Here is a 27,208-nt window from a genome sequence, read left to right as displayed (position 1 = left end):
ATGTATCCTTATTTCTCTACCTGTTCTTTCCACGACCCGATCCCGTTTACTGACAGGGGAAGGGGGTTTAGGGACGAGTTGAACCTTGACATGTATCCTTATTTCTCTACCTGTTCTTTCCACGACCCGATCCCGTTTACTGATATGGGAAGGGGGTTTAGGGACGAGTTAAACCTTGACATGTATCCTTATTTCTCTACCTGTTCTTTCCACGACCCGATCCCGTTTTTGTTCCCCGCTCAACTGGTACAGGAAATATTTCTGGTGGTTTTCTTCAGTTGTGAGTACGTGGTTCGGCTCTGGTCAGCAGGCTGCAGGCAGCAATACCAAGGACTCAGAGGGCGTCTCAGGTTCGCAAGGAAACCAATTCTTATTATAGGTGAGTCACTATTTCTTTCCTCCCTTAACATTTAAGCGACTTTAGAACTTGATGTGATAATTAAAAGCCTTGAAACCTACCACTACTGCAAAAAAAAACAAAAATATGTAGGCAGTGTGTGTCACACATTTTTTTCAAAATTCATTTTTTGGATTTTTTTCTTAAAAGATGGTTTTACGTTTGTTAGCAAGGCTACAGAGCTTTGTTCAATTCTGGCATTTTTGTGAGAAACTATGAATAATAATAATAATAGAGAATATTTATGAAGCGCATAATAAGTTGAAAATTTCTCTATGCGCTTTACAATCATGACAAATTTGAATTTATAAACAACATTAATACAACATAACAAAATAGATAAGCAAATGACAAAAAGTATTTATGGGAAAGTTAACCAATGCACCAAAATGAACACCCTTTTTGTTTCCTGCAGGCAATTGTTGTCTTGAACATATTGTGGTATAGATTCTGTTATACTTAATGAAGAATTTGTTATTTTTGAAATGCATGTAAGCTCACATTGTGTCATTTACAATAGTACTATCCAGAGCAAAAGCCAGTGGAAATCAATAATCTGTGTATGAGATATGCATAGAAATGGAGGAGAAACATGGACAATAGTTTGCAACACACATCATTACACTACATGTATATATATTGAGATTCAATTCTCTACCCTTGCAGGGGGTAAAATGGACATGGTGCATCGCATAAAGATGATGGACAGCCTGAGAGAGAATGCCCAATCAGAATAATTACAATAATGGGAGTGATTATCATGCCACAAAATGGCAAGGCTGTCTTTCTGCATTATCAATATTTATTTTCCCAAATGATGATGGGCTGTCGTCTGAAATGTAAATGGAGAGTGAGGTCAGCTTGTATGGCCAAGTCAAATCTTTCTTTAGCAAGTGTTAAATTTGTGTAGGCTCGGAAAGGATTTTTGTGAAATAGAAGTAAATTTGTTCAACTCTTTTCTGACTTTGGTTGACGAATGGAACAAGGACTGGATTGCCATTGTCAATGTTTGTCACACATGCAATGTACATGTGATGTGCAAGTCAGCTCATGTTATGGTTATCTCTTTCCAATCTCAGAAGTCCCGTAGATAATTCTTAAAGAGACTTGTGACTAATTATGTAGATGTACTAATAATTTTTCCAATTTGAAATCTTCCATCAGTATATTTTACACAATTTAAATGAATAAATGAATGAAGAGAACGATAATAAATTAATAAATATATCAATAAATGAATTAATGAAGAGATCGGTAATAAATGAATGAATATGTCAATGAATAAATTAATGAATAAAATTAATAGTCAAATAAATAAATGAAATGGTGTAAATAAATGAATGTATGAATAGTAAATTAGAAACACAGTTTTCTACAAAAATGCTTTTCTGCATAATGTTGGTTATCGAGATTAGCAATATAACCTTCCAGCTGCTCCTCAGTTCGAGAAATTGCTGATATGAATAAAAAATAGGCAAGCACCGACATCAAGAGAACAAAATTGAAAAGAAAGATGGATATCTTAATTGGTGGTTAGCAAATGCAGGTTGCTTGTAATTATCTGCCCCAATGCTTGGTTGGAGTTGTTATGTCATGTGTTTGGAGCAAGAAGGTCATTCAATCCTATACTTCATCCTAGATTATACACCCTTTTGGCTCTTAACACTCTGTGTGGTGTACGGTAGTGACCCTCCCTTTGACACCAATCTGGATTCTAAGGTGTAAGAATTGACACAGGTGCACAGTCCCTGCCCTCTTATCTAGCACCATGGCTAGTCTTCACACCAGGCTGCCCCATTTCAAAGACTCTTTGGATTTAAACATGTTAAAAAATATTGTATTGGAGATCGTAAGGCGTGTCTCACAAATTGCAACTGCATCGTCAAATGTAGAGTGAAGCTTGAAGTATTTGGCTGACTAGTAGAACAAATAGTAGGCTGACTGCCCAGTTGACTTTTGTGGCATGTACTTAACAATGTAATGCAAAACAACATCCCAGACTAGCAGCTCAATTTGGAGCATATACAGGTTTGATTCTTTGGAATGTCCTTGACTGAAGGCTATGTTCCTCTGTAGGGTACAGGCATTATTTTGGTTGAACAGGGAGTGTGATGGTACAAGTGATTAAAATATTTGAAAGGAGACAGGAAGAATCTTTGGGAAGTTATGAGCTCTGTTTTTTTTAAAGGGAAGAAAGTATTTTTTAATTCTATCTGTAAGAAATCTCTTTTTACAACACACACAGAACTCTAAATGAGAATCATAAAGTCTACTGAATATTTATTGCATCAAAACCATAATACGTGAAAATGTAATTATTGAACAATGTGCAAAATAGAAAGGGGAATGTAATACTGTACAGTTCTAATTGAAACATGGCACTGTGAAACATTTTATCTGTTCACATCACTGGAACAGAGGAGTTATCTAATTCCCACTTTTTTAATGGATGATACCTTAAATCTTCTTTGTAACGTAAGGCATCAGTTGAAATTACGAACTGTACAATATCAATATGGTAGTACCATCAGTTTCATTTAAAATTGTCTTTCCAAAAATATGGAAATGATAAAATGGTATCTATATTCAAAATGAATTGAATACAAATTAATCAGAGAATGGCACCATCTTTTCTAATGTTTAGGCTCCTTATATTGAAAGCTTTTAGTTGATTGAAATACTCAAGGTGACAGAATGTAGACATAGGAAGTAAAGTTTCATTTTAATCTTGTCCTACAATCTGTCATTCTTTTGAAAACAATCTTGTTTCAAACCTTCACACCTGCTGTTTTATCAGTTTGTATCTTTGCCATTTGATAAAGAGAATTGGCTACCGCTAATTAATTTGATTTTATGTCTCAACATAGTTACAGAGCAGAGCCAACATTTTCTTTATACTTATCTTGTGCAAAAACTTCATCTAGATTGAAATCCACATGCATGTTATGATAGCACATTTGGAGAACATGTACAGGGCATGTATAGTAACAAATTTAAAAACATGATTACTATTAAATTGGCGACATTTGTCCTGATTAAATTTGCTCTTCATACACGGTACTTTTAAATTGAATTCTGAAAGTCTTGTTGTCTGCAGCACTCATTGTTAAAAAAAAAAACTACTTCAGTGCATCTACATTTTTATCAACAAATTTAACAAAATGTGGCTTCACCAGGAAAAGATTTATTTTGTATTTTAGTTAATGTACTGGTCTTTCCATTTTTGCAAAATTTACTAGCTTACACTGACAGAATGCCCCTCAATGTGCTGAGAGGCAGAGGATATTGAATCATATCTTTCAACATGAATAACCTTATTGCTTTTAGTGGTGGCCTAACCCCTGAGAGTCACTGACAGGTTGCACAATCGAAACCTGAGCAGATGGAAAAATAGTGATTTATGTGAAAAAGATAACAAGAAAAATAAGGGGTAAGGTTTTAGTAAGATTTAATTTATTAATAGTTAGAAAAAATTAATCAACTGTATAGCTCTGGTGAGAGCTAAAATGATATTAACTCTATTCAATCTAATTCACTTGATTTTAATTTTAGTTTATTAAAAGAGAACATACAATGCTGTAATCCATAGACTAATTGTTCATTGTTTACAAGGTAAACCTGCACCTGAATAGTAATTTTAATGGAAATCTTGAGTTAGTTATAGCATTACCTAGTAATACTTTACATGTATATTAAATATTCTGTCTCCATGTAAGATTTATAAGTTACAGCCCCTCTGGTCCCAGCAAATTGGTAAATATTATTGGAAAGCTGCAAATCTCTACACAAACATACAATAAGAGAGAAGGAATTCTGACTGCTTTTTGGTATTTTAGAAATGACAGGTCACAAATCATTTGTTTGGTGCCACATGTTCTTATGTACTTTAACATTAAACAAAAAACCTCTTCAATTGTGATATTTGGGAATTATTATTTATACAAATTAATTTTGTGAAAAAACCCATGTTTTTTTACCTTAAAAACTGTGGTGTTAATTAATCTGTTAAAGTTGGTATCAAAGTGTCAACATAACTTTCTCATTTATTTTAGCATAAAATACATATCTGACTCTATTTAGAAGTTCTCAAGCGTCATGGTGTATCAAAACTATGGAGAGATCTAAAGTTAGTGTCAAGTTACATGAATGTGATATCCACCTTTATACATTGTATGTTTCAAATCATTTGTTTTCCTCCCATCCTCACAACTAAGGGTTGTGGGTCACGGATTCATTCACCAATGCTCTCCTCTGTCTCTCTCCTCTGTCTCTCTCTCTCCCCTCTCTCTCTCTCTCTCCCTCTCTCTCTCTCTCTCTCCCTCTTTCTCCCCTCTCCCTCTCTCTCTCCCCTCTCTCTCTCCCCCTCTCTCTCTCCCTCTCTCTCTCTCTTTCTCCCTCTCTTTCTCCCCCTCTCTCTCTCCCTCTCTCCCTCCCTCTATCTCTGTTGTTTGTGCATTCAGCAAGGTATCTCCTTGTCCCTAGTTTGATATGATCTTCCATCTCCTTCTTTGCCTTCCTCTTGACCTTCTCCCATTGATTAGACCCTCAAGGATGAGGGAGGGTACAGAGAATTAGGGTCTGGATGATATGTCCAAATACTGCAGTTTCCACTTCATCACCAATTCTATAAAACAAAGATTTGCCTAGTTAAAAAAGAAAAGTTTTATTAAGAAAGGGTTTAAGATAGGATCAACTAACCATGAGTTATCCATCAAATAAAATCTTTCATGATCGATGATGATTCAGTCTTCCATGATTGTGTAATAGAAGACATTTGTACTACAGCTCAGAGCTACATCAAATTAATCTCCTTTCTTGTCCCATCTTCAAGAATTGACCCACTATTCTCTCCATCTCGTAGCATGCATCCCACCAAGCAAGGTATCTACCCTTCTCTCTGCTCTTCCCTCATCTGATCAATTCATTTTTACTGGGTTCATTGTTATAATATTGACCATGTCGACAAAAACGAAACGTATCGACCGCGCTGCACAAATAGCAGTGTTTCGCAGGCTTGTGAAAGCGTGCTTTCCTCCTTCAAACGTGATTGATTGGCGTGGGATAAGTAACAGTATCGCATGGTTGCAAAGTGTCACTCTGGAGAACGAATATACCCTTTTGAGCTGTCGCCCGGGAGGGGCAATATTGATTTTGGTTGCTGGTGAAGTAGGTTGTCTGAATTCCAGGACGTAGAGTGACTATGTATAAGTGTTTTAATGTTGCTTCAAAATTGAAGGGAAAATTCTGACTTGAAACAATGGATTTTGCAATATGAAATGATCTTGCACCAGTCACCCATGCAATGCTGCTTCCAATTGATGTTGTAATTGCATCTCTTGTATGTCATCATATTGTCATTTTGATACTTAGTTGATATTATTATGCTCCTTAACACACCTTGTTATGGCTACCATTGACCTAGTCTCCTTGTTTATTGATAGCACCGTCTTTAGCATGGTTTCAAAAACAAAATAATTTACCAAGCTGAAGCGATTGATTTTACGATATGAAAATGATCTTGAATCCTCCAACCAAGCTCATTCTGAGCTTATTAAGTAATTGATTTTCCAAAATGAAAAATGGTCTTTAGTCACTCAGGCATCTAAGAGTGGTTCTAATTGATGTTGTTTTGGTATCTGCTGTAAGTTGATGTGGTAACCATCGAACGAGTTTCCAAAATATCAATATTTAATGATTGAGGGTCCTGGTAAACACAGGTCTCTATAGTGCCGTTGGTAAACTTGGAAAGTTTGGACATTTCTCGTTTGATATACATATAATGATCAGAAAGGTCTGTCAAAAATTAATATCATTTTCAATTTTTACATTATAACAGTGAAATCTGATCTAGCCCCCCTCCCCCCTTAAAAAAAAACACCTGTCTATACAGGAGACATTTTGTTCCCCTTGAACGGTTTTACTTCTTTGAAACATGAACTGCTTCAAAACTGAATCTTGATATTCAAGTAATATTTACAGCTGATGATCCTTACACTAAGAGATGTTTTTACATACTTGAAGATTAGGTATTATAAGGGTGTCTCAAAGATTTTGTAAAAGGGATGAGTTTCACGAGCTTTCAAATATTCTGGGAAGCAAAAAAAGAGAAATATTAGCCACGGAGCATTAGCAAAACCAAAAAAGGGGGAGGGGGTAATCCCACAATTTTTTCCTGACAAGCAAAATTAGAAAGGGGGTCTGAACATGTTTGACCCTCTCCCATCCACCCCTTTATTAAATTTATGCTGGAGTGAAATAAAAAAAATGGATGGTGTGAAATCAACAATTTTACTAGCCTGATTAATGCTATCTTTATGATATTGTACATAAAACCCAAAGCCTTTTTTCTTTTCTTCTCATCTATTAAAGGTTGATTAATTTAATGTCATTATTTAAGTAGCAGTTATTGTGCAAGGCATGCTTGGTAAACTATGCTGAACATTGTGAGGATGAAAATCTGGATTCCATTGTAATACTATGATGTATCAATAGTTCTTTATTTTAATACCAAAGATTCAAACTTCTTTGATTATTTAACATCTACCAAAGATAAACAATTTGATGGTTTTGATGAAACAAGTCAGATTTGGTAAAGCCATGCAAGGGTAAATATGCTGACATTTTTAGAGTAATAGGGGTTTGCATCGCTTTCCATGATAATAATAACTATTTCTTAAAATGCTTTACAGATATTACCCGGTCATCGGATTCAGGCTTACCCGCACACAATGTATGCACATTATCCACTCCCTGGGGAGCATTCCAGCCAGGCGTCATTTTTACAAGCGCACACTTGCTAATCTAAGCACATTAGGTGGGACTTGAACCGCTGACCTTGTGATCCACAGTCTGGTGACATATCCACTCGTCCACGACACCTCTACATAGCTGCCTAAGTTCAGTGGAACATACTACTTACAAAGTCAAACAACTATGCTCATTTCATATCTACCTTAGATGTACAATCTAGATCCTATTATAGAAAACAAGCTTTATTTTGTAACCCATGCCAGGGGAAATGTTTTAAAATTGTAGAAGCATTCAAAATTACATGTGTGTGTTTTTACTACCTAGACATTATTGGTACCTGGAATGTATATCGCCTGTAAAAGTTTTGTAATTTTATCTTTATAATAGGTTTTTGTACAAGAACATGTGTGCACCTCACAAGGAAACTTTAAGATCTATCTACCAAACACTTTAACTATGATGCCTGTTTCCATAACCTGATTTTGCAAGTCTTGTAACAAAAGTTGTAGGAAATATAATTTACGAAAACATTTTCCTTCTATTTCAAAGAAGTTTTGACATGACATGTGTACAACATCTTTTACATGGAAAAGTGATTGAAGCTGAATGCTTTCTGACTTATCTTTGTTTATCCTCCTTGGTCATTCGGTTAAGTAAATGATATTAAAGTGTAATCATAGATACCATGCATGATTCACAGCAACGATGCCATGCTTTATATCTTTGCGTGAGATAAGCAGAGATTTTAAAAGCTGTATGGCGCGTGCAGTGATTTACACAAGTTGCATATGGTTTATGGATTTAAGAACGAGATAAGAAGTGTTTGTGTGCTTTAGCCCGCCTCTTCAAGCCACATCATCTTGATCTGAGCTCATGACTTGATGCACATCACATCCTGAATGACACATGAAGGTCAAGAAGGCAAGAACTTGAAATGAAAACATGAATTCCAATTTGTTTTCTTAGCTCCTCGTTTCCTACAGCTATCACTCAATGTGTCATCAGAGACATAAGAACAACATTACTGACATAGCATCGGTCGAGAGCTAAAAGGGTATTATATAGAATCCTTTGAGTTTACTCCCTTCGTGCTTTGAACAGAAAATGTAGTCTGCATAGAGCATGAATGACATTAATTATGTCCAAAATGCTATACAGTTAGCAACTAAATTATTCATTCCCCTTGTAAATGCGATTCCCTTTTTCTTTTTTTTCATTTTTTTTTTTTTTGGGGGGGGGGGGGGGGGGGGGGGGCGGCTTGTTTTTCTTAACTAAAAAATGATAGGTGGATTGGTTGAATTAGGGCCTTTGTTGACTACTTTTAGATGTAAGGTTTAATATGTCCTATTCTAAAGAACGTAAACTTAGGCCAAATCAATTTTTACTTAAATATTTGTTACAAAACTTGGTAAGGGTATAAAGATTTCTGTACAAAATATTATGTGTTAGCTCTTCTGATCCAGAGCCGAAATATCATCTACTGAGATCCAGTAGGGTTTTAACTCTAGGAACAAAATATGTCTTAATGCCCTTTTGACTCTTGACAGATGATATCCTGTCTCTCACCATGTGATGGTTTTCATCACATGCCTGGTAGAAGGACCTTCAGGGATATGAAAGGAGTGAACTTGTCAGTCTCAGTTAGTAGTTGAAATGAACAATGTCTTGCATCTCACCTTCAAACGCTAGACGTTAATTACACGTTGGTAGTAGTTGATGTCATAGTATCTGCTTTAAGTTAGGACTTTAACTCAAATACTCTATCACAAATATGACTGAATCAGATATGAAATGTGTCCCAAAGGAGCAAACTTCAAAATGTATGCAACCCCATTTGTTTCCTTAATGATGAACTAGGCATTTTTATTCAGAACATAGAGTAGAACTTATACCAGAAGATCTTTGATGGTTGTGATGCGCATTGCACCAAAAGGGTTATACAGCCACATTAATGCTTTCAATCTATTATCTACAGTTTGGTATCTCTGGTACTAAGAAATGGTGTTGATACAACGCAGATCGTAAGGAGAACATTAAGAGCAATGGTTAAAGTGATTCTTTCCTTTTAATGACCACTTATGATAGACACTTGACATTATCACAGTCTTTGCATTTGTCATTGCATTTTCTGCTAAAAGTTTCAGTATTGTTTCCTTTTAGAAATCCACTCTAGGGTCATTGAAATAGTTTAGTGTTGCCAACAGTATCCCCCCCCCAATTTGATGTTTGACTGTTTGAAGCGAGATTGGCATTTACTCATATACTTTAAACAGAGTTAATGCTCATACGACTCCTAACATAGAATATAAAGGTGATTGTAAGGATCAAGCATAGCAACACTGTAAAACCATCAACCTTTTGTGCATGAAATATTTACAAATTTCATGATTGTTTCACATTCCCAATGAAATGATTGACTCACAATTGACTTTGTGAAAGTTTCCTGTTTTTCAGTAAATGAAACCTATATGTTATCAACACTGCCATAGACTTAATTTGGCCGGCCATTTCAATCAGGTTTCATATCTGTATGTAGATAATGCCTGGACTATCCTGTCAGACTTTTACATGTCTGTTCCATAAATCTTGATAGCTGAGTATTTCTAAATCTATACGGCATTAAAACATGACTGTTTACAGTTTGGTGTATCTAAGTGGAAGTTTTAGGTGGCTCCTTACATTACCTCCTGTTTCATAATAATCACAAAGATGTGACCATAAATCATGCAGAAAGGGAAGAGGGAATGGGTTCATGAAACATGACAATTATAGGGATGAAGAAATCTCAAATTATTTCATTTGTAAATTCTCTACATTAATTTGAGAGTACAATGTTTTGGTTATGCCTTACTATCAGTTTAACATTGAACATGATTTTCCACTCATTTTATGCTCTTTATATCACTTTTCTGCCTCTTTGACCCCAAAATTAATTAACCATAATTGATATGATTATTTTTGTTGCTTTCATATCATTTCTTCTATTTCCCCCTTTCTTTATGTGAGGCACTGCTGCTTTCCCTGGCTTGTCTTGTACTTTAAAGATGATTTCGTTACTTCACTATTATCATCATCATAAATTGAAAATACAGATTATCTGTATTTATGTATGTTTGTATATGATTGTAAACCACTGACTAGTGAAGACAAAGCTACCCTATAGTAATTACCTTTAAGAAATCAATTTTCTTTTGGCTATCCTTGGCAATAGTCGGTGGTACTTGGTACTTGGTAGGATTCCTCCAAAAGACGCCATAAAGGTGTCTATATATTATTTAATTTGAATCTATACTTTTTTGTTTGTGTTTAGCTTTTCCTAGAAATTGATAAAATCCACAAAAGAAGTAAAAAGAAATAAAAGAAACAAAAAGAAAGTAATAATGATCTGATAACAGTTTTTGTTGTTTGATTATCCAATCTTGAGTGTTATAACCTTCAATAATACTTATCATTTCATTTGTTTTGTGGCTTAGATAGTCATGTAATAACCATCCTATATATTACATTGTATATCTAGTACATATTAGACATAATATATGTTACCAAATACTGACATGCAGTGTAAGTCATCATGCATTCCAGTAAACACACAATCACAATTACTTCTCAATAATCAACTCAATCAACTTACGGTTCTTTCAATAGCATTAAGAAATACACAAACACAATAGGGTATTGAAACTACCCTGGAGTGGATTATTCAAAAGTATTTTAGATCGTGTTAAATGTGCATCTTTATCAATTTATTTTCCATCATACAGATATCATCGTCACTTCAAGACTAAACTTTAATGCAATTTCAGAACTTATGCAAGGGTCTTAAGCTTGAATTGAGATGCTTGTCTCTAGTTAGCCTTAACCTAACAACGGATTAATTCAATTGATATCACTTAGCAGTTCATTCTGGCAGAAAAGCACCATCATTGCCATAATGAATTACCAGTGAAGTGGGCCTTACGCTTCACACATTGGTAGTAATGAAGTTATGTTCACTTCAATGGTAGTGGATCGATCACCAAGCTCAAGAGCATGGTATATGTGATGGAGATGTGTTGTATAAGTAATGCAGTGGTAATGGTTTATTGAAAAATTCATTTATGACCAACTAGCAAAATTGTAGAATTAGTACAAAGTAAATTACATAATGTTTACATATACAATCTGAACTTGAAGATTGGGTTCATGCCGGCAGAAAAGAATGATACATCAAGTTAGAGGCGTGATGATAACATTGAATGAATTGATAAGTATTGGTTTAGAAGAATAAACATATGAAAGATGAATTGCATAATCTATGGAAAATATAAGGAATGATTGCAGTGAGGAAGGAATTACATTGTACTTCAGACATACTGTCTAAGAACAATTTCAGAAGAGAGAAAATAGCTAGAGGATCTCTTGGAGGTGAATTATAATGAGAAAAGGAGGCAGATAGAGGGGTAGAAAGAGTGCATGGGAAAGAGAGATGGAGAGAGGGAAGAAGCTACATGGTTGGATGAAAGATTAGATGACAGTAATTGAATAAAATGTCTATTCTATGGTAATACTTTTGAAAATGTATAGCTTCATAACAATGCTATGTTTAAAATACATAACTCAGTTGTGGTTCTAGAGTAACCCTTCAGAGCTACTAGACTATAGTACCAAAAAAATCATGTAGATTTTGCTTAAATTAATCCAGGTTCAAGAGTAAAAGACCCTTTGCCTGTGACAGTGCTACACACTAACTTTTTGGACAGGGGTCTGGATTGCCCTTTTGACAGTCTGCATGTATGTGCCCTATGTATAACAACGCCAATGTGTTGGGGTCTGGACTTAGATTAGTGGCAACCTGGGGTGTGTTTCACAAAGACTATAAGATCTACTTTAAGTTGGACTTAACTATGGTAGGACTTTCATGCCACTGTTTGCTCTCATCATTTACTGGCACTGGTCTCTCAAGGGACGTACAAATCATGGTCACAAATCTACAGAATTTACATTTGTTGATAATTTATTTTCAGAGGAAAAAATATTATCTAAAGATCATAATAGTGAGAGCAACCAGTGGCATGAATGGACTGCCATATATAGTTAAGTCCTACTTAAAGTCGATCTTAGTCTTTGTGAAACACTCCCCTGGTACATGTTGGTGTTGAGCCCCTGCTAATGGCAACCGTTGTTGTTCTTGCATTCAGCCTATATGGGAATAAGATAATTCAGTAGTCTATGGAACAATTCTTAATACATTGCTATCAGTACCTTCCATGTGACAAACATTCACAATGTTGTATGTTACACGATGCTATCAGTACCTTCCATGTGACAAACATTCACAATGTTGTATGTTACACGTTGCTATCAGTACCTTCCATGTGACAAACATTCACAATGTTGTATGTTACACGATGCTATCAGTACCTTCCATGTGACAAACATTCACAATGTTGTATGTTACACGATGCTATCAGTACCTTCCATGTGACAAACATTCACAATGTTGTATGTTACACGATGCTATCAGTACCTTCCATGTGACAAACATTCACAATGTTGTATGTTACACGATGCTATCAGTACCTTCCATGTGACAAACATTCACAATGTTGTATGTTACACGATGCTATCAGTACCTTCCATGTGACAAACATTCACAATGTTGTATGTTACACGATGCTATCAGTACCTTCCATGTGACAAACATTCACAATGTTGTATGTTACACGATGCTATCAGTACCTTCCATGTGACAAACATTCACAATGTTGTATGTTACACGATGCTATCAGTACCTTCCATGTGACAAACATTCACAATGTTGTATGTTACACGATAGCAACTACATTTGAAAAACCAACCTAAGGCACACTAGCCCTGTGTGAAATGCACCCACATCACATAGACGTATTATATAAGCCGAACATGATTTCTATGCTACATACAATTGGGTATTGCTCTTAATTATTTTTTTAAATAGTTGCTCTCTTGTTGTGTATGCACCCTTTACTTTTTAAGCAAGGAATACAAAGATGTTTTCTAGACCAAAGTTGTCTACCACTAGCTATCTTCTGGGACGAGATATCTACCAACAGCAGGAAAGGTTTAAGAATGTAAGTTAGTAAAGGTCATGCAGTTGCATTGAAACAGAAACTGTCTAGAAACAATTTTAGAAAGGAAACTAAATTTAAGTTGCTATGTTAATTTAGAAACTTATTAATGTTGGACCTCGGTCTCACCAGCAAGACCTACAACAGAGTAAGCATCAAATACATTGCTGCCAGTGGAAAAAGTGGTTTGGATTTGATCTTGAGTCGGTTTGGTAGAGTGACTGAGATATGATGGTGGTAGCACCCGTCAATATACTTGCTAAGCAAATAGGTGCTACATTTAATGTACATGGGAAATATTTGCTTATTATATATATATATATATATACCTACTCATATGCAATTAGGAGCTGTTCATATTTTGGTACCCCTTCTCTCTCTCTCTCATCTGTCCCCCCTCTCTCGTGCTCTCTCTCTCTCTCTCTCTCTCTCTCTCTCTATCTCAATTTCCCTGTCTCTATTTCTCTCTCTTTATCAATATACTTATCTATCTCTTTATCTCTCTTCAAATCTTCTCTCTTCTTTCACTGTCTTTATGTTTTTCTATATTTCTCTCACCCTCTATCTAACTTATTTCCTATTTGTGCAAAAAAGAAATGATGGGTGGATCGTAAAGTGTGCTGATTACTTTCTCTGCATGGCTAGTTAAGCGAGGCATTGGCTTGATTATCTTTCCGTGTCGTGTGTATATATGCTCGGCCGGCAAAGCGGGGAACTGTCATCTTGCGCTCTCATTTGAAGAGCAAGGGGAGAAATGGTGGAATTGGAGGCTGTGAAAGGTTATGCTTGAAATGGGGGAAAGGCTCATTAAAGATAAAGTTGAGTACTGGTCAATTACAGACACTGCATGGAAGCAATTCAGAAGGGTTGATAATTGAGTACATAAGACCATTATGCATACTGTGATGTCTTGGAATGAAAATTGAAAGAATTTCACTCTGTCTTGCTTTACATCACATGCACTGTACAGAGTACTTCATAATTTAGGATTTCCGTTAAAAAAAACACCAAAATTCAGCTAGTTCTTGCAATAGTAATGAAATGTGAAGGCATTTTAAGGGCAGTTAGTTTCAGCGGACATATCTTTTGTGGTTCCTTTCAAACTAGCATACAAAGAGGGAGAAAGTTGACAAGTTTTTGTCCTCCTCACGAGAACTCACCTGTCTCATGGAAAAGAAAGGAAGAAGGCAGACGAGAAAAGAGGGTTCAATAATCAGGATTCGTGGGGAAAGCCTTAATTGAAAGAAGAGCTCATCAATTACTGGACTGTGTAATTAGGGCTGGAAGAAGGGTGTAGGAACTCATGCCTTTTCTTGTTTTCTCCATAATAAATGGAAGTCTCCTAGCTCCCTTCACACTTTCATGTTTTTGGGGGAGAGGCTTGTTCACATTGACCATGGTAATCCATTGCGGTTGTGTGTTTGTGTGTTTGTGTTTGTACTGAATAGGAAGTGGGAATGACAACAGTAGTTGTGCACAAGAGTGGTCCTACATGTACTCACAGTGGTTTAATGGGGCCTATGTTAACATGCCTGTAATAGGCACCTAACATGTGAGAGGAGAAATAAGTGAGGCAATAGAGAGAAGGATTATGAGGGTTTGGCCGGGCACTATCATCTTCTTTTCCCACTTTGTTCCCCTTTCCCTATATTCTTTCGTAATTTTGTTCATTTTTATAAGTCATTCTTTTTTCTTTCTTTTTGAAGGGGGAATGCCCTGTGCCCCACCTAACTATTACTTACCCACTGATGCTTTAGCTCAACTATGGAATAATCAATAGGAAAAAGATGGCTTGTGATTAGTTATTTAAATATATGAATTGTGGCTTTCATAACCTTCTTTTCATGTTTTTTTTTTTACCCCCTCTCTTCTCTTTCTCTCCTTTGTCTTTTACTCACCAACCTTTTTTTGTTGTTGGGGGGGGGGGGGGGGGGTGTCTTTTGCTCTGACCAATAGCTACCCCACTGTTGCTGTAGCTCAACTATGGAAGAATCAACTGGAAAAAGTTATGTTGTGATCAGTTGTTTGGAGAAGATAATCTGTGTCGGTTGTAGTTGTTATCATCTTCTTTTCTTGTTGCCTTCCCCTCTTCCTTTCTTTCTCTCCTTCACATTTGTTTACTATTCATGTTTTCCAAGGGAGGAGGGGGGGGGGGTATCTCCTGCTCCCACAAATAGTTATGCTATTGATGCTGTAGCTCAACAATGCAAGTGTCCCCCCCCCCCCTCCCCCCAAAAAAGGGTCTTTCTTTCTCTACTTTTCTCCTTCATCTTTTACCATGATTCATGCTCTAGCTCTACTGTCAAAGTATTGCCAGGGATAACGGTGGTACTGTCGATGTGACTGATAGTGGTGTGATTAGCAAATAGGTTAATGATCAACTTTGGAATGTCTTTCATAATTTATGTGTCTCCGTAACCTGTGATCGTGATTTCTAGCTCGATATGTCTTGTCCAATTTGTTTAATTTATGTATTTGTCTATTGGTCTATAAGAACTGACCAGCAGCACAGGCTGAATGGGGCACTTTACAACTAGAATAATACAACATAAAGAAAGTGAGATAGAGAGAGAGACAGAGACAGAGACAGAGAGACAGAGAAAGAGAGAGAGAGAGAGAGAGAGAGAGAGAGAGAAGGGGGGGGGGGGGAGAAGGTGGAGAAAATGCATTAAAAAAATTCCATTTATATTTACATTTACAAGCGTAAGGACTGGAACCAAAGAGAGTTAGCGGGAGAGTCCAAATTAATTCTGTTCTGTGTTTTTTCATCAATTAATCCCCTTCTTGCTCCTAACAGATAAATCATGTTTGTATTTACTCTCTTCTGTCACCACATTTCTTTTTGTAACCCAGCTTCCAAGAGACATTTTCAGTTGTACAATTTTGATAAATGTTGAAGAGGAAGATATACACACTATAATATGAATAAACATTGCAATGCATAAGCCAGTCATTATAGTAGAAGAAAGGTAGAATTTCTTAGTCAATGAAGCTCACACTTTTAAACAGTACAGATATTTGGTGGATTGTTTTTATTTAGAGAGGTTAGATTCTATTTTTTTCAATATTTTTGGGGGGTATCGTCGTATAAAAAATTAACAGCAACGCAGGCTGAAAGTGTCCATTGACAAAGAAGTAATACAATATACCTGTACAATGGCATGTTATCAATAATATTATAAACATATAATGTACAATAAAGTATAATGCAATATAGTATAAACAAGACACATCATGGAAAGAACCATGTGATATCAAAGAGATAGGTAGAGAGTGATAATAGCAAAGAGAGGAATAACCAAGGAGAGGGAAAACAGAAGTGGAGAGGGGGATCTCTCTTGTCTCACAGAATCATAACTTTTCTAATTAACTTTTGAAATTAATGTCCCAAGTTTTTAAACCTTAAAGAGAAGGTTGAGTTCTAGGGAGAGGTATAAATAATTTTGATGACTCCAGAGCCTTGCAGTACACACCTATATGCTACATGCTCAACCTTTCTGATCGATTCCACACTGTTTCTTTCACAATGCAATCGCATGACCAGAACTCAACTTTATTTTTAAAGAGGTATTGTCTGTTTAGAGCAAAAAAGGATTTTAACTCTGAGTAAAAGTACAGAGTTTAATATTCTTCTGGCTGTCAACAGAGGGATTACATTCGTTCACTCCTTCTTTTATTTTGTTAAATTGCAAGGGTATTCTTGCTTCCCTTGTTTTGTATTGGAATTTGATTTTTTTTTTTTTTTTTTTTTGTATAATTATTTTATTTAATGAAGTGGGTTAAATGATATATGTACCTATTAAAAGCACATAATTGATTTTGCATTAATTCTGTTCTGTATTTATTTTCCCTTTTTAGATCTTATTGTAGTCATATCTTCTACTGCCGTAATGTGCTTTGGATCAGAAGGTCAAGTATTTGCTGCATCAGCAATCAGGTAGGTCAGAGGTAAAAGGTCGAAATGTAAGTTTCATGCATGGTCTGAGTATTGCAATGTCTGTTGGAAGCCAGAAGGGAGGTAACGCTGTGTAAACGATAAGATGTAATATATGCACATCTTGTCTCAAACAAATGAAAAAGAGGTGGTTGAAAAGGTATTTAAAGAAACGTGTAAAGACAGTTTTGAAACCCTGGTCATTTTATCTGTAATTTCAATGAAACTTCAGTGTAAAGTTCTTTAATGTAGAGGCCTTTAAACCAAGGCAAGAGTTTCTAAATACACAGCAATACCTTATCAGTATGTGACCTATGGCAGTTGTAATACATCATAGTGATTTATCGTCTGAAATGGCAGACTAGAACAGCCCAATTAAGATGATTCATTGGTTGAAAAGCCTCAATGCTCCTTCTGTAGTCTTTGTATGCAGGCAGTGTGTAATTTACTGTCGTAGGTCAGAAAAAGAATGGATCGTCTGCAATGCAACAGGTCTATAAACAACATGACCAGTATGCTTCTAACACTTTTACAGCTTAATAAGTTTGATGCTAGTTTTACATCATATTTGCTATTCTTTTTGTGCATTATGTATAAATCTGGTAACAGTTTCTTCTTTCCCCTTTCACTATTTCTTCATCTTTCTATACTTCTTCTATTTCCACTTACTCAAAGTAATGTGCATGCACCTTTTCACTCAACTATCTACTTCTACTCTTTCTAGTTTCTTTATTTCAACTTCTAATATAAAGTTATATATATCCTATACTATTTTCACTTCTACTAGTTTCAGTTTCTAGTATTTTCCAATTTGCTGTTTCTAATTGTTCTCTATCTACTTGTACTATTTCCACTTTTTTCTGTTTCTACTTCTAACAATCATTTTGTTTGTTGTAACTGTTTCTATTTCTATTTCCACTTTTTCACTTCTACTATTTCCACCTTTTCCCTTGTACTACTTCCGCTTCTAATATTTTCAAGTTGATAAATGTTACTTCTACCTTTTCTTCTTCTGGTACTTCCACTTTTTGCTTCTACTTCTACTTCTTCTACTTCTAATTTGTTGACTGTTGCTATTTCTAGTCCTACCCTTTTCACTTTAAGATCATTTTTGTTCCTACTTCATGATTGTACTATGTTTCATTTAGTTGCTATTCTATAATTTTTACTTATATTTACAGATTCTTATTTATCATGAATGACTGACTTGTCATATATGCTGTTTGGCAATCCTTTTGTGTATGCAGTCTGAAATGTCAGACTAACCTTCCACATAATTGAAGTGATAAATTGTATCCTGATTGATCCTAACCTAGTTGTCCAACCATGTAGATTCACCCCCGCATTCAGACTACTGCAATTCCGGGGACCTTACCTTTTTTTCTAGTCTGAATACCGGTATCATATAAAGAAAAACGTATAATAAAACGTTTTATAGCATGTTTGCTTTTAAATGCTGCTTGTAAGTGTTGGCTTGCATGGTGATGTAGATATACAGTAGGCTTGCAGGTGCACCATGTGAGAGAGAGAGAGAGAGAGAGAGAGAGAGAGAGAGAGAGGATTGAGGAGTCTTGAAAAGGACTCTGACTCGGTAATCTTTCTTGGGGGTGTGTAGTCCTGAAAAGGACTGTTTGTTATCTTTCTTAGCTTATAGTTCTAAGGAGAACTATAGCGCTTGGAGAGGATGAGTGGCTTGACGTTTCGAGCAGGTTGACTATCCGTCGTCAGGAGTGTACATGGTGCACCCGCAAGCCTACTGTATATTTTTGCTTTTGTTTCAAACAAAAACTCAGTAAAGAATCAGGCTCTTGTTTTAGTCGTAACGTCTTTTTGTGCGGTAAAACTGGGCGGGTTTCTTGTGAGCTCTCTCTGATGATTGGCCAGCAGTCATGTCAGTTGACCTCTTGAAGACTAGTGTACGTTCCTGTACACAATGTTATTTATCTGGGGGGTGTTTCATAAAGCTGTTCGTAAAGTTACGCATGACTTTATGAATGACTTGTATATGAAGTGCCAGATAGGATGCCCAAATTTTTTTCTGAAATTTCCAATAACCTCAATTGAATTATGGCAAAAAATATACTTTGCATTAAGAATGGTTGTTATAATAAGAATGTTAATCTACATCTGCATAGTTCAACTTAATAAATAATAATCAATAATGATTGAGCATCCCATTTGGCTTTTCATATACAAGTCGTTCGTAAAGTCATGAGTAACTTTAGGAACAGCTTTATGAAACACCCCCTGGTCTTTATATCCCATTTGCTGTACATGTATAATGATTCTGTATACAACGTTTCTTTATACGAGTTTCATGTTAGCGTGTGAACAGGGCATCAGTTTGGTTCCGCCCCATTGCGTATTGTCTTGCTCTTAGAAAATGTAAAAAGGAGCAATAGCTATTAACGTCAGATGCATGCCTAGATGGTGCATGAATAAATTTTCCCCAGTCATTAATTAATCTTGTACATGTATGGATAGAAAGTAGGTCACGGATATGACCTCCACTGTTTTTAAATTAGGTCACTAGTAATTGTTTTATTTTACAAAGTATTGTATTAAACATGCGTTTCATTTATCCTCGAGACAATCATTTTCCCAAGTCATTAATTAATCTTGTAAATGTACATCGTATGTATAGAATGCAGTTCATAGATATGACCCCCACTGCTTCTATAGGTCATTAGTAACTGTTTTATTTGTGTTTTTTGTAATAAGTTGCTATTTTGCAAAGCCTTTGTCATGCACAAAGCAGACCTTCCAATCAGTGCCTATTGTTTTCCACAGAATTACACTTGTGGCAAATGAATAACTGTACAAAGAGGTGATGATGCAACCAAAGTCTTTAGAATTCCATCCATACAGCAGTATGAATTAATATGAAAGTACTAAAGCATAACTACATATACTGTAGTTCTACCATCTAGTACTTGCATGCTAATACGGCTACAGGGCTTCCACTGGTAGCTGAGTTACATTTTTTTTTTGCATTTGAAGAAAAAGAAATGTTAAAGTAGTTAGATATAATTTAAAAAAAACTTGCAAATTTTTTGTTTTTAAAAATGTGTAATGTTACACTGCTACTTTTGCTTTACAGATATAATACCCGGCGTAATACATGTTCATAAATATAACCTTTCCATGAGTATCTTATCATTTAATAACCTCCGCCTCATTAACTTATATCTCCTAGACCGCTAGCAGCTGAAGTGTGTTGATCTTAGTGGGTCTAATGCTAACACCCCCATGTGCTTTGGTCCATTAATGATATCTACCCTGTCTTAAGGTAGACCGAGAGATGCGTTTAATTTCCCTGATGATTTACTCCCTCGATACGACTTAGCGGAAATGCACTGAAATATCTCGGCCCATTCAGACTATGGGAACTTCATGCACCACTCATAAAGAAATGTGGTATAAAGAAGCATTGTATATAGCAAGCAGGTGTACACACTTACAAACTAAGTATGGTGTAAAGAAACATGGTATGGAGAAACTAGTTTAGGATAGGTCAGTTGACATATCCCCCCATAGTAGTAAAAGTAGTAATGATAGTAGTAGTAGAAGTAGTAGTAGTATCAGTTCATGCTCTCGATATGCCTCGTCTAGAATAGTGTTTTCATGTGATACATCATTCACATGAGAAGTGCAATCAGATTCTTTATTGAGTTTTTCTTTGAAATGATACTCAATTCTGTACTATACACAAAGTTCCATTTATATGATTTTTCATACTATAGAACAAATGTTCACATTAGGAGTAAATTTAGTTTTGAAATGATGCTCACTTTGAACTTTGTTTAAAAGATGTTCAAACTAAAAACGATATCTAGAGTAGGCTTGCGGTTGCGAGAGAGAGGATTGGTAAGTCCTGAAAAAGGACTCTCAATAATTTTTCTTTCTTGAGTGTGGTAGTCCTAAAAAAATATCATTACTTATTGTGGAGCTATTGTTTTGTTTTGTTTTTGTGTACAATGAATTTTGGTAGTGCGAATGGGGTCCATTGAGCTACCAGCGGAATGCATCATAAACACACAGAGATGATCATGATTACTTTATCAATAATTAAACCAGATTCATCATGAAAACTAATAATGGTTAGTAGCTAGCACACTAAGGAGAACATGGGAAAGATGGGAACATACAGCAATAATGCAGCAATGAATGATTCAGTGGTTTTCTTGATGAGATTTAAAAATAAAAATCATTACAGACTAAAAAATTATTACTGACGTGAATTAAGCAGGAGGTTGAGGGGCGGGAAGTAATATAAAACATTGAATGTTAAATTTTCCTAATGAAGCTACTGGAACTAATATATTTTTCATAATAACTACTGCTTCTATTTCCCTTACTTTTTCTCAAGTCGTTTGGAGGTGCATACACAATTTGATATCATAAAATAATGTTCACTATATGGGACAGAATTGCATTATTACTATTCTGACTACTTCTACAACAGAAAAACAACAACTACTACTACTACTACTATTACTACTATTACTACTACTTCTACTACTACTACTACTACTACTACTACTACTACTATTACTACTACTACTACTACTACTACTACTACTACTACTACTACTACTACTACTACTACTACTACTACTACTACTACTGCTACTATTTTAATTTCTACTTCTACTACTACTACTTCTACTACTATTACTTCTACTACTTCTACTACTACTACTACTACTACTACTACTACTACTACTACTACTACTACTACTATTACTTCTACTACTACTACTACTACTACTACTACTACTACTACTTCTACTTCTACTACTACCACCACCACCACCACTACTACTACTACTATTACTTCTACTACTACTACTACTACTACTACTACTACTACTACTTCTACTTCTACTACTACTACTACTACTACCACCGCCACCTTCATCACCACCACCACTAGTACTGCTACAGTTAATTCTTTAAGTAAGAGTACTTCTATACTACACCTATACCTCTGATAGTTTTATACTTTTATTGCTTTGTTGATTTTATTCTCAGTTATATTTTCTTTGAATATCTTTAAATGATAATGTATATTTGTAGTTTTGGTGTTATTTGTAAAGTTATAATTGATTCTTGGTGCATTTAAAATGTTTGCTTTATTCATACTGCAGATTACTCTAAATGTCCCATTTGATTGATATTTTTTCAGGGGTGTGCGTTTTCTTCAAATTCTTCGTATGTTGCACATAGACAGACAAGGAGGAACATGGAGACTTCTTGGTTCAGTAGTATTTATTCATCGGCAGGTAAGGGACTTACATCTCCTTAATGTCCATATAAGTCATGCTAAATCACCACAGGAAATTGTCATAAGGAAAATTAGTTTTAACTTGGCAAATGAAGAAAAAAATTATGTTAGATCAGCAGAGAAAAATTCCTCATAACTATATATATGTGCAAAAAAAATTTAAAAAATCATTGCACTTTTTGCAGAAACCATTTAATTATTCTCTAATGTACAATTCTCAACTGTAAAACCAGTAACCTAGCATGTTGTTCTGCAAGAAGACCTTCATAATTGAATATAATATTGATGCAAGGATGTGAGATGCCAAATTTCATGCTTTAAAATTAATGTGTGGTGATTGTTTACACTTCTGGTGGTACAGAAATTGTTGCTATATTTTATTTATTTTCTTTGTTTCTTTCAGGAGCTGATAACCACATTATACATTGGCTTCCTGGGGCTCATATTTACCTCTTATTTTGTATATCTTGCTGAGAAGGATCATATAGATGCTAAGGGCATTTGTCAATTTGAGACTTATGCTGATGCTCTATGGTGGGGTGTGGTAAGAAATATTATCATTTCATTAATGACTTATTGAACCATTTGGAAAGAGTGCTATACTTTTAACCACCTTTCCATGTATTGAATTTACATTGATTAATGTCAGACATACCTATTTCCATTAATTTCAACATTCTGAATGCCATTGCTACTCCTTTCCATGTATGAATATACATTTAACAACTAAATTATCTATATCCTTACCAAGTCTTGTAATATATGTGAATAATGATTTGTCCCAATTTATGTTTGTTAAGAATGTGACAACAAAGGCTCTAATTCAGCCAGTCCACCTTTCATTCTTGAGTGACAAAAATACACAAATATATGAAATATACAAGGATATGAATAATTTAGTTGTTAACTGTACATGTACATAAGTGCATTTAGCCATTTAGAATTGATCTCTTCCCTGGTGCCTTCAACTGATTCATTGAGGCTGTTCACACCGCAATCAGATAGCGCGGTCTATCGTAGCACCCCCTTTTTTCTAGTGCGTGCTAGACCGCGCTATCTCTCGTGGACCACCCCCAAGAGGTGCTCCAGTGGCACGCCGTTTTGGCTCGCCGTGGCTCGCTGTTGGGCGGACCGAAACGACGTTGTACCTTCCAAACCGCAGAGAAAGCGCGATCTAGCGCGCGCTATCTCTGCCGGTGTGAACAGCCTCACTGACTGACGGGTGTACACCCTGGGACTAATCACAAATTGATCAGAATTCTTGTTTCTCTGTTTACATGTTGAGAGCACCAGCCATCTGATCAAACAGTCTTTGAAACTGATAGATCACCGTTGTCTTGCCGTTAGGGACTCTCCATTTCCCTTTACCATCAAACATTTGTGCTTCTGGTGTTGTATATTGCTTTTCACTTTAAAGCAGTGTCGTCTCTAAGATCCATTCCCTCCCTGTTATTCTTCCCCTGTCTTTCCACTCTGCCTCCCTCTGTTTATTTTCTCTTGCACTCACTCACTCACTCTTTGTGACTCATGTTGTGCTGGGTCTTTTCTACCCCTGTTTCTTGTTCTTTCTCTCTCTCTCTTTCCCTCCAATCCCATGAAATATATTTCACTTTTCAGCTTAGTTATACTTTTTGCTGATATCCTTTTTTGCCCTCTTTCTATTCCTCCATATGTGTTGTCTCTCACACTGTTTTGAACTCATATCTTCCCCCTTATTTGTAAAGCGCTTAGAGACATTTGTATTAAGCGCTATATAAAAATTAATTATTATTATTATTATTCCTCTCCTTTGCCCTCCCTCTCATATGCCATCTCTGTTTCTCACTCCTATGCTTATTTCCCACTTTCCCCCTGTCAATTGCTTTTTTCACTTCAATGCATATTTCTCCCCTTTGTACTACACTCTGTTATCCCCTCTCTCTTTCTCTATCTTTCTATTTATCCTCTGTTTCTCCATGTTTTGTGTCCCTCAGCATAAGTTATAAATATTTCATATATATTTTCCTCAGTCCCATCTTTTTCTGCCTGTCTTTCTTTCTTTTTCTTTCTTAGCATACCCCTCCCTCTCTCTTTCTCTCTCTCTCTCTCTCTCTATATATGTATATATCTCTCACCTTATTTAACTATGGCTTAGCCCACAAAGATGTTTTCTGCTCTTCAATCAATGTATACTTGTAGCAAGAACCTTGTAATACCCCTCATAGAACACCAAGTCCTGCAGTTGCAACAGAATTTGAACCTCAAACCCCTTGTCTCAGAATAAATAAATTTTGTTTGTTTTCAAAACTGGTTTACCATATCAACTATCTCTTTTGTCCTATTCTCCAAAGCCTTAATCCACTCATGAGCCTCTCGACTTGTAGAACAGTAAGACACTAAGTCACAATGGAATCTGAATGCTAAACATTGTCTTCAAATCACTTGATTTTGTTTGTTTTTAAAACAGGTAACTGTGACAACCATTGGCTATGGAGACAAAGTGCCCAATACCTGGTTGGGCAAGATGATAGCTTCCTGTTTCTCAATATTTGCAATATCTTTCTTCGCTTTACCGGCGGTGAGTATTGTATACCTGCAATATCTTTCTTCGCTTTACCGGCGGTGAGTACTGTATTCCTGCAATATCTTACCGGCGGTGAGTACTGTATACCTGCAATATCTATCTTCGCTTTACGGCGGTGAGTACTGTATACCTGCAATATCTTACCGGCGGTGAGTACTGTATACCTGCAATATCTTACCGGCGGTGAGTACTGTTTACTTGCAATATCTTACCGGCGGTGAGTACTGTATACCTGCAATATCTTACCGTGGTGAGTACTGTATACCTGCAATATCTTACCGGCGGTGAGTACTGTATACCTGCAATATCTTACCGGCGGTGAGTACTGTATACCTGCAATATCTTACGGCGGTGAGTACTGTATACCTGCAATATCTTACCGGCGGTGAGTACTGTATACCTGCAATATCTTACCGGTGGTGAGTACTGTATACCTGCAATATCTTACCGGCGGTGATTACTGTATACCTGCAATATCTTACCGGCGGTGAGTACTGTATACCTGCAATATCTTACCGCGGTGAGTACTGTATACCTGCAATATCTTACCGGCGGTGAGTACTGTATACCTGCAATATCTTACCGGCGGTGAGTACTGTATACCTTAAGCTTAATATCTTAAGCAGAGCAGGGCCCTGTTTCATGGAACTTGTTATGAATAACATGCTGCAATAACTGTTTTATAAGCTCCTCAAATAACTGCATTAGATTGTGAGCTGTGTTGTCATTGAAATTTGAAATTTGTTAATGATAGCAATTTATGAAACAGGTATGTATCAGGTTTGTATTGTCCCAATACCTGTGATTAAGTTATAACTCGGTATTCTTATGATTGACATTTTTGCAATGGTGATAATGAGATGACAGTACAGATACCATGTCAGTGTGTGTATGGCAGCCACTATGGCTGTAAGAAGACAATAAATAGAGAAAGAGACAGAGAGAGAGAGAGGGAGAGATTGGGGTAATGAGAGAGATAGAAAGAAGGAGAGATAGGGAGAGAGAGGGGGATAATGAGAGAGAGAGAGAAAGAGAAAGAGAGAGAGAGGGGGGGGGGGGGGGGGGGTAATGATGATGATTGGAGGAGGAAGCGGGCATGATATGCTGCAGAATAAGAAGAAACAAAAGATTGAGAAAGAAGAAAGAGGACAAGATCATGATCTATCTATGTTAGATGTGGATATACTCAGACTGGTGACTGTTCTTATTATGCTGATTAATGTTAGAGGGAAAAGATTATCCGTAGATACAAATTGTTGGTTTATTCATCCTGTAATGATTAGAATATCAACTTACATAATACCACAAGGCTGTTTTATACCATGTATCCCTTAAAGCCTATCTGCACTAGTTTGGTCAGGAGGGATTAGACCTCCCCGCATGGTCACTGACAGGTGGATATCTCATCAAATCAGCTCTCAACTAACATGGGACCATGGGGGACCAACGGTCACCGCTATATACTATATAGAGGGCGCAAGTAGCTATAAGTAGTGCAGTGGGGCTTTAAAGGGACTCAGTAACATAGTTCAGATGAGAGATTCCTAAATTCTCCCAACCTTATTATCATGATTAAATTAAATTTTAGGTGACTGTAAATCATCACATGAATTGGCTTCATATACCATTCCAAACATTTGGGTTTTGAAAAAAAAAAATTAAGAGCCTGTTTTATGTCTTAATAATAATTCAAAAATTGGTTGGGAGAATTTACTGTTAGAGGGAGTTATATATTGCTGCTGTCAAAGAAAACCATGAATATATTTGTGATTTGAGCATATTTCAGGATTTTGTGCATGTTAGAGGGTTAGTACAGTAGAAGGAATATGATAAGTAACATTTCATACAAAAATTAGGCAGTTTTTTTCATCAACTTTCAACAATGTGACCGAATCACTTAAAGGGTTGTATGCCACGGTTTACCGTTGTGTTTTTGTTTTGTTTACTTAATGAAATGCAAGTTGGGATTCAAAGAGTACTTGCGCACAACAAAGCTACGTGTTATAACAAAGATGTAAACAAATTAAAATACAGTGTGCTTAAGTAACCTTTAAAAATAAACCTGGGGTAAACCGTAGCAGTAATCTGCAGCATATTGTGAACAGGCCTATACGTGGCCATTATAGGTGCTTAAATTTTTTTTTTGAATCGCCCTTTGCAACCGACCCAAAAATCTATGGTCGGCTTTTAA

The 27,208-nt window shown here is 36.0% G+C and overlaps 1 protein-coding gene across 1 annotated transcript; it reads left to right on the top strand.

Annotated features, from left to right (window-relative positions):
• Positions 1-25,059, top strand: LOC115925095 (potassium voltage-gated channel subfamily KQT member 1-like). Its single transcript, XM_030988284.1, has 5 exons — positions 1-379; positions 17,092-17,170; positions 22,356-22,452; positions 22,858-22,998; positions 24,901-25,059. The coding sequence occupies exons 1-5, from the start codon at positions 1-3 to the stop codon at positions 25,057-25,059; spliced, it is 855 nt and encodes a 284-aa protein (XP_030844144.1).
• Positions 25,060-27,208: the final 2,149 nt, after the last annotated feature.

This window comes from Strongylocentrotus purpuratus, unplaced genomic scaffold (genome assembly GCF_000002235.5).
Source record: "Strongylocentrotus purpuratus isolate Spur 01 unplaced genomic scaffold, Spur_5.0 spur5_scaffold_17, whole genome shotgun sequence".
In the NCBI taxonomy this organism is placed as follows: Eukaryota; Metazoa; Echinodermata; class Echinoidea; order Camarodonta; family Strongylocentrotidae; genus Strongylocentrotus; species Strongylocentrotus purpuratus.
Note: the sequence above shows the minus strand (reverse complement) of the source record. Positions and strands in the feature narration are given on the sequence as shown.

Coding starts and splice junctions, on each gene's coding strand:
- LOC115925095 (XM_030988284.1), top strand. CDS start 1: ATGTATCCTTATTTCTCTACCTGTTCTTTCCACGACCCGATCCCGTTT. Junction 380..17,091: donor GAAACCAATTCTTATTATAG/GTGAGTCACTAT, acceptor TTCCCTTTTTAG/ATCTTATTGTAGTCATATCT. Junction 17,171..22,355: donor TTTGCTGCATCAGCAATCAG/GTAGGTCAGAGG, acceptor ATATTTTTTCAG/GGGTGTGCGTTTTCTTCAAA.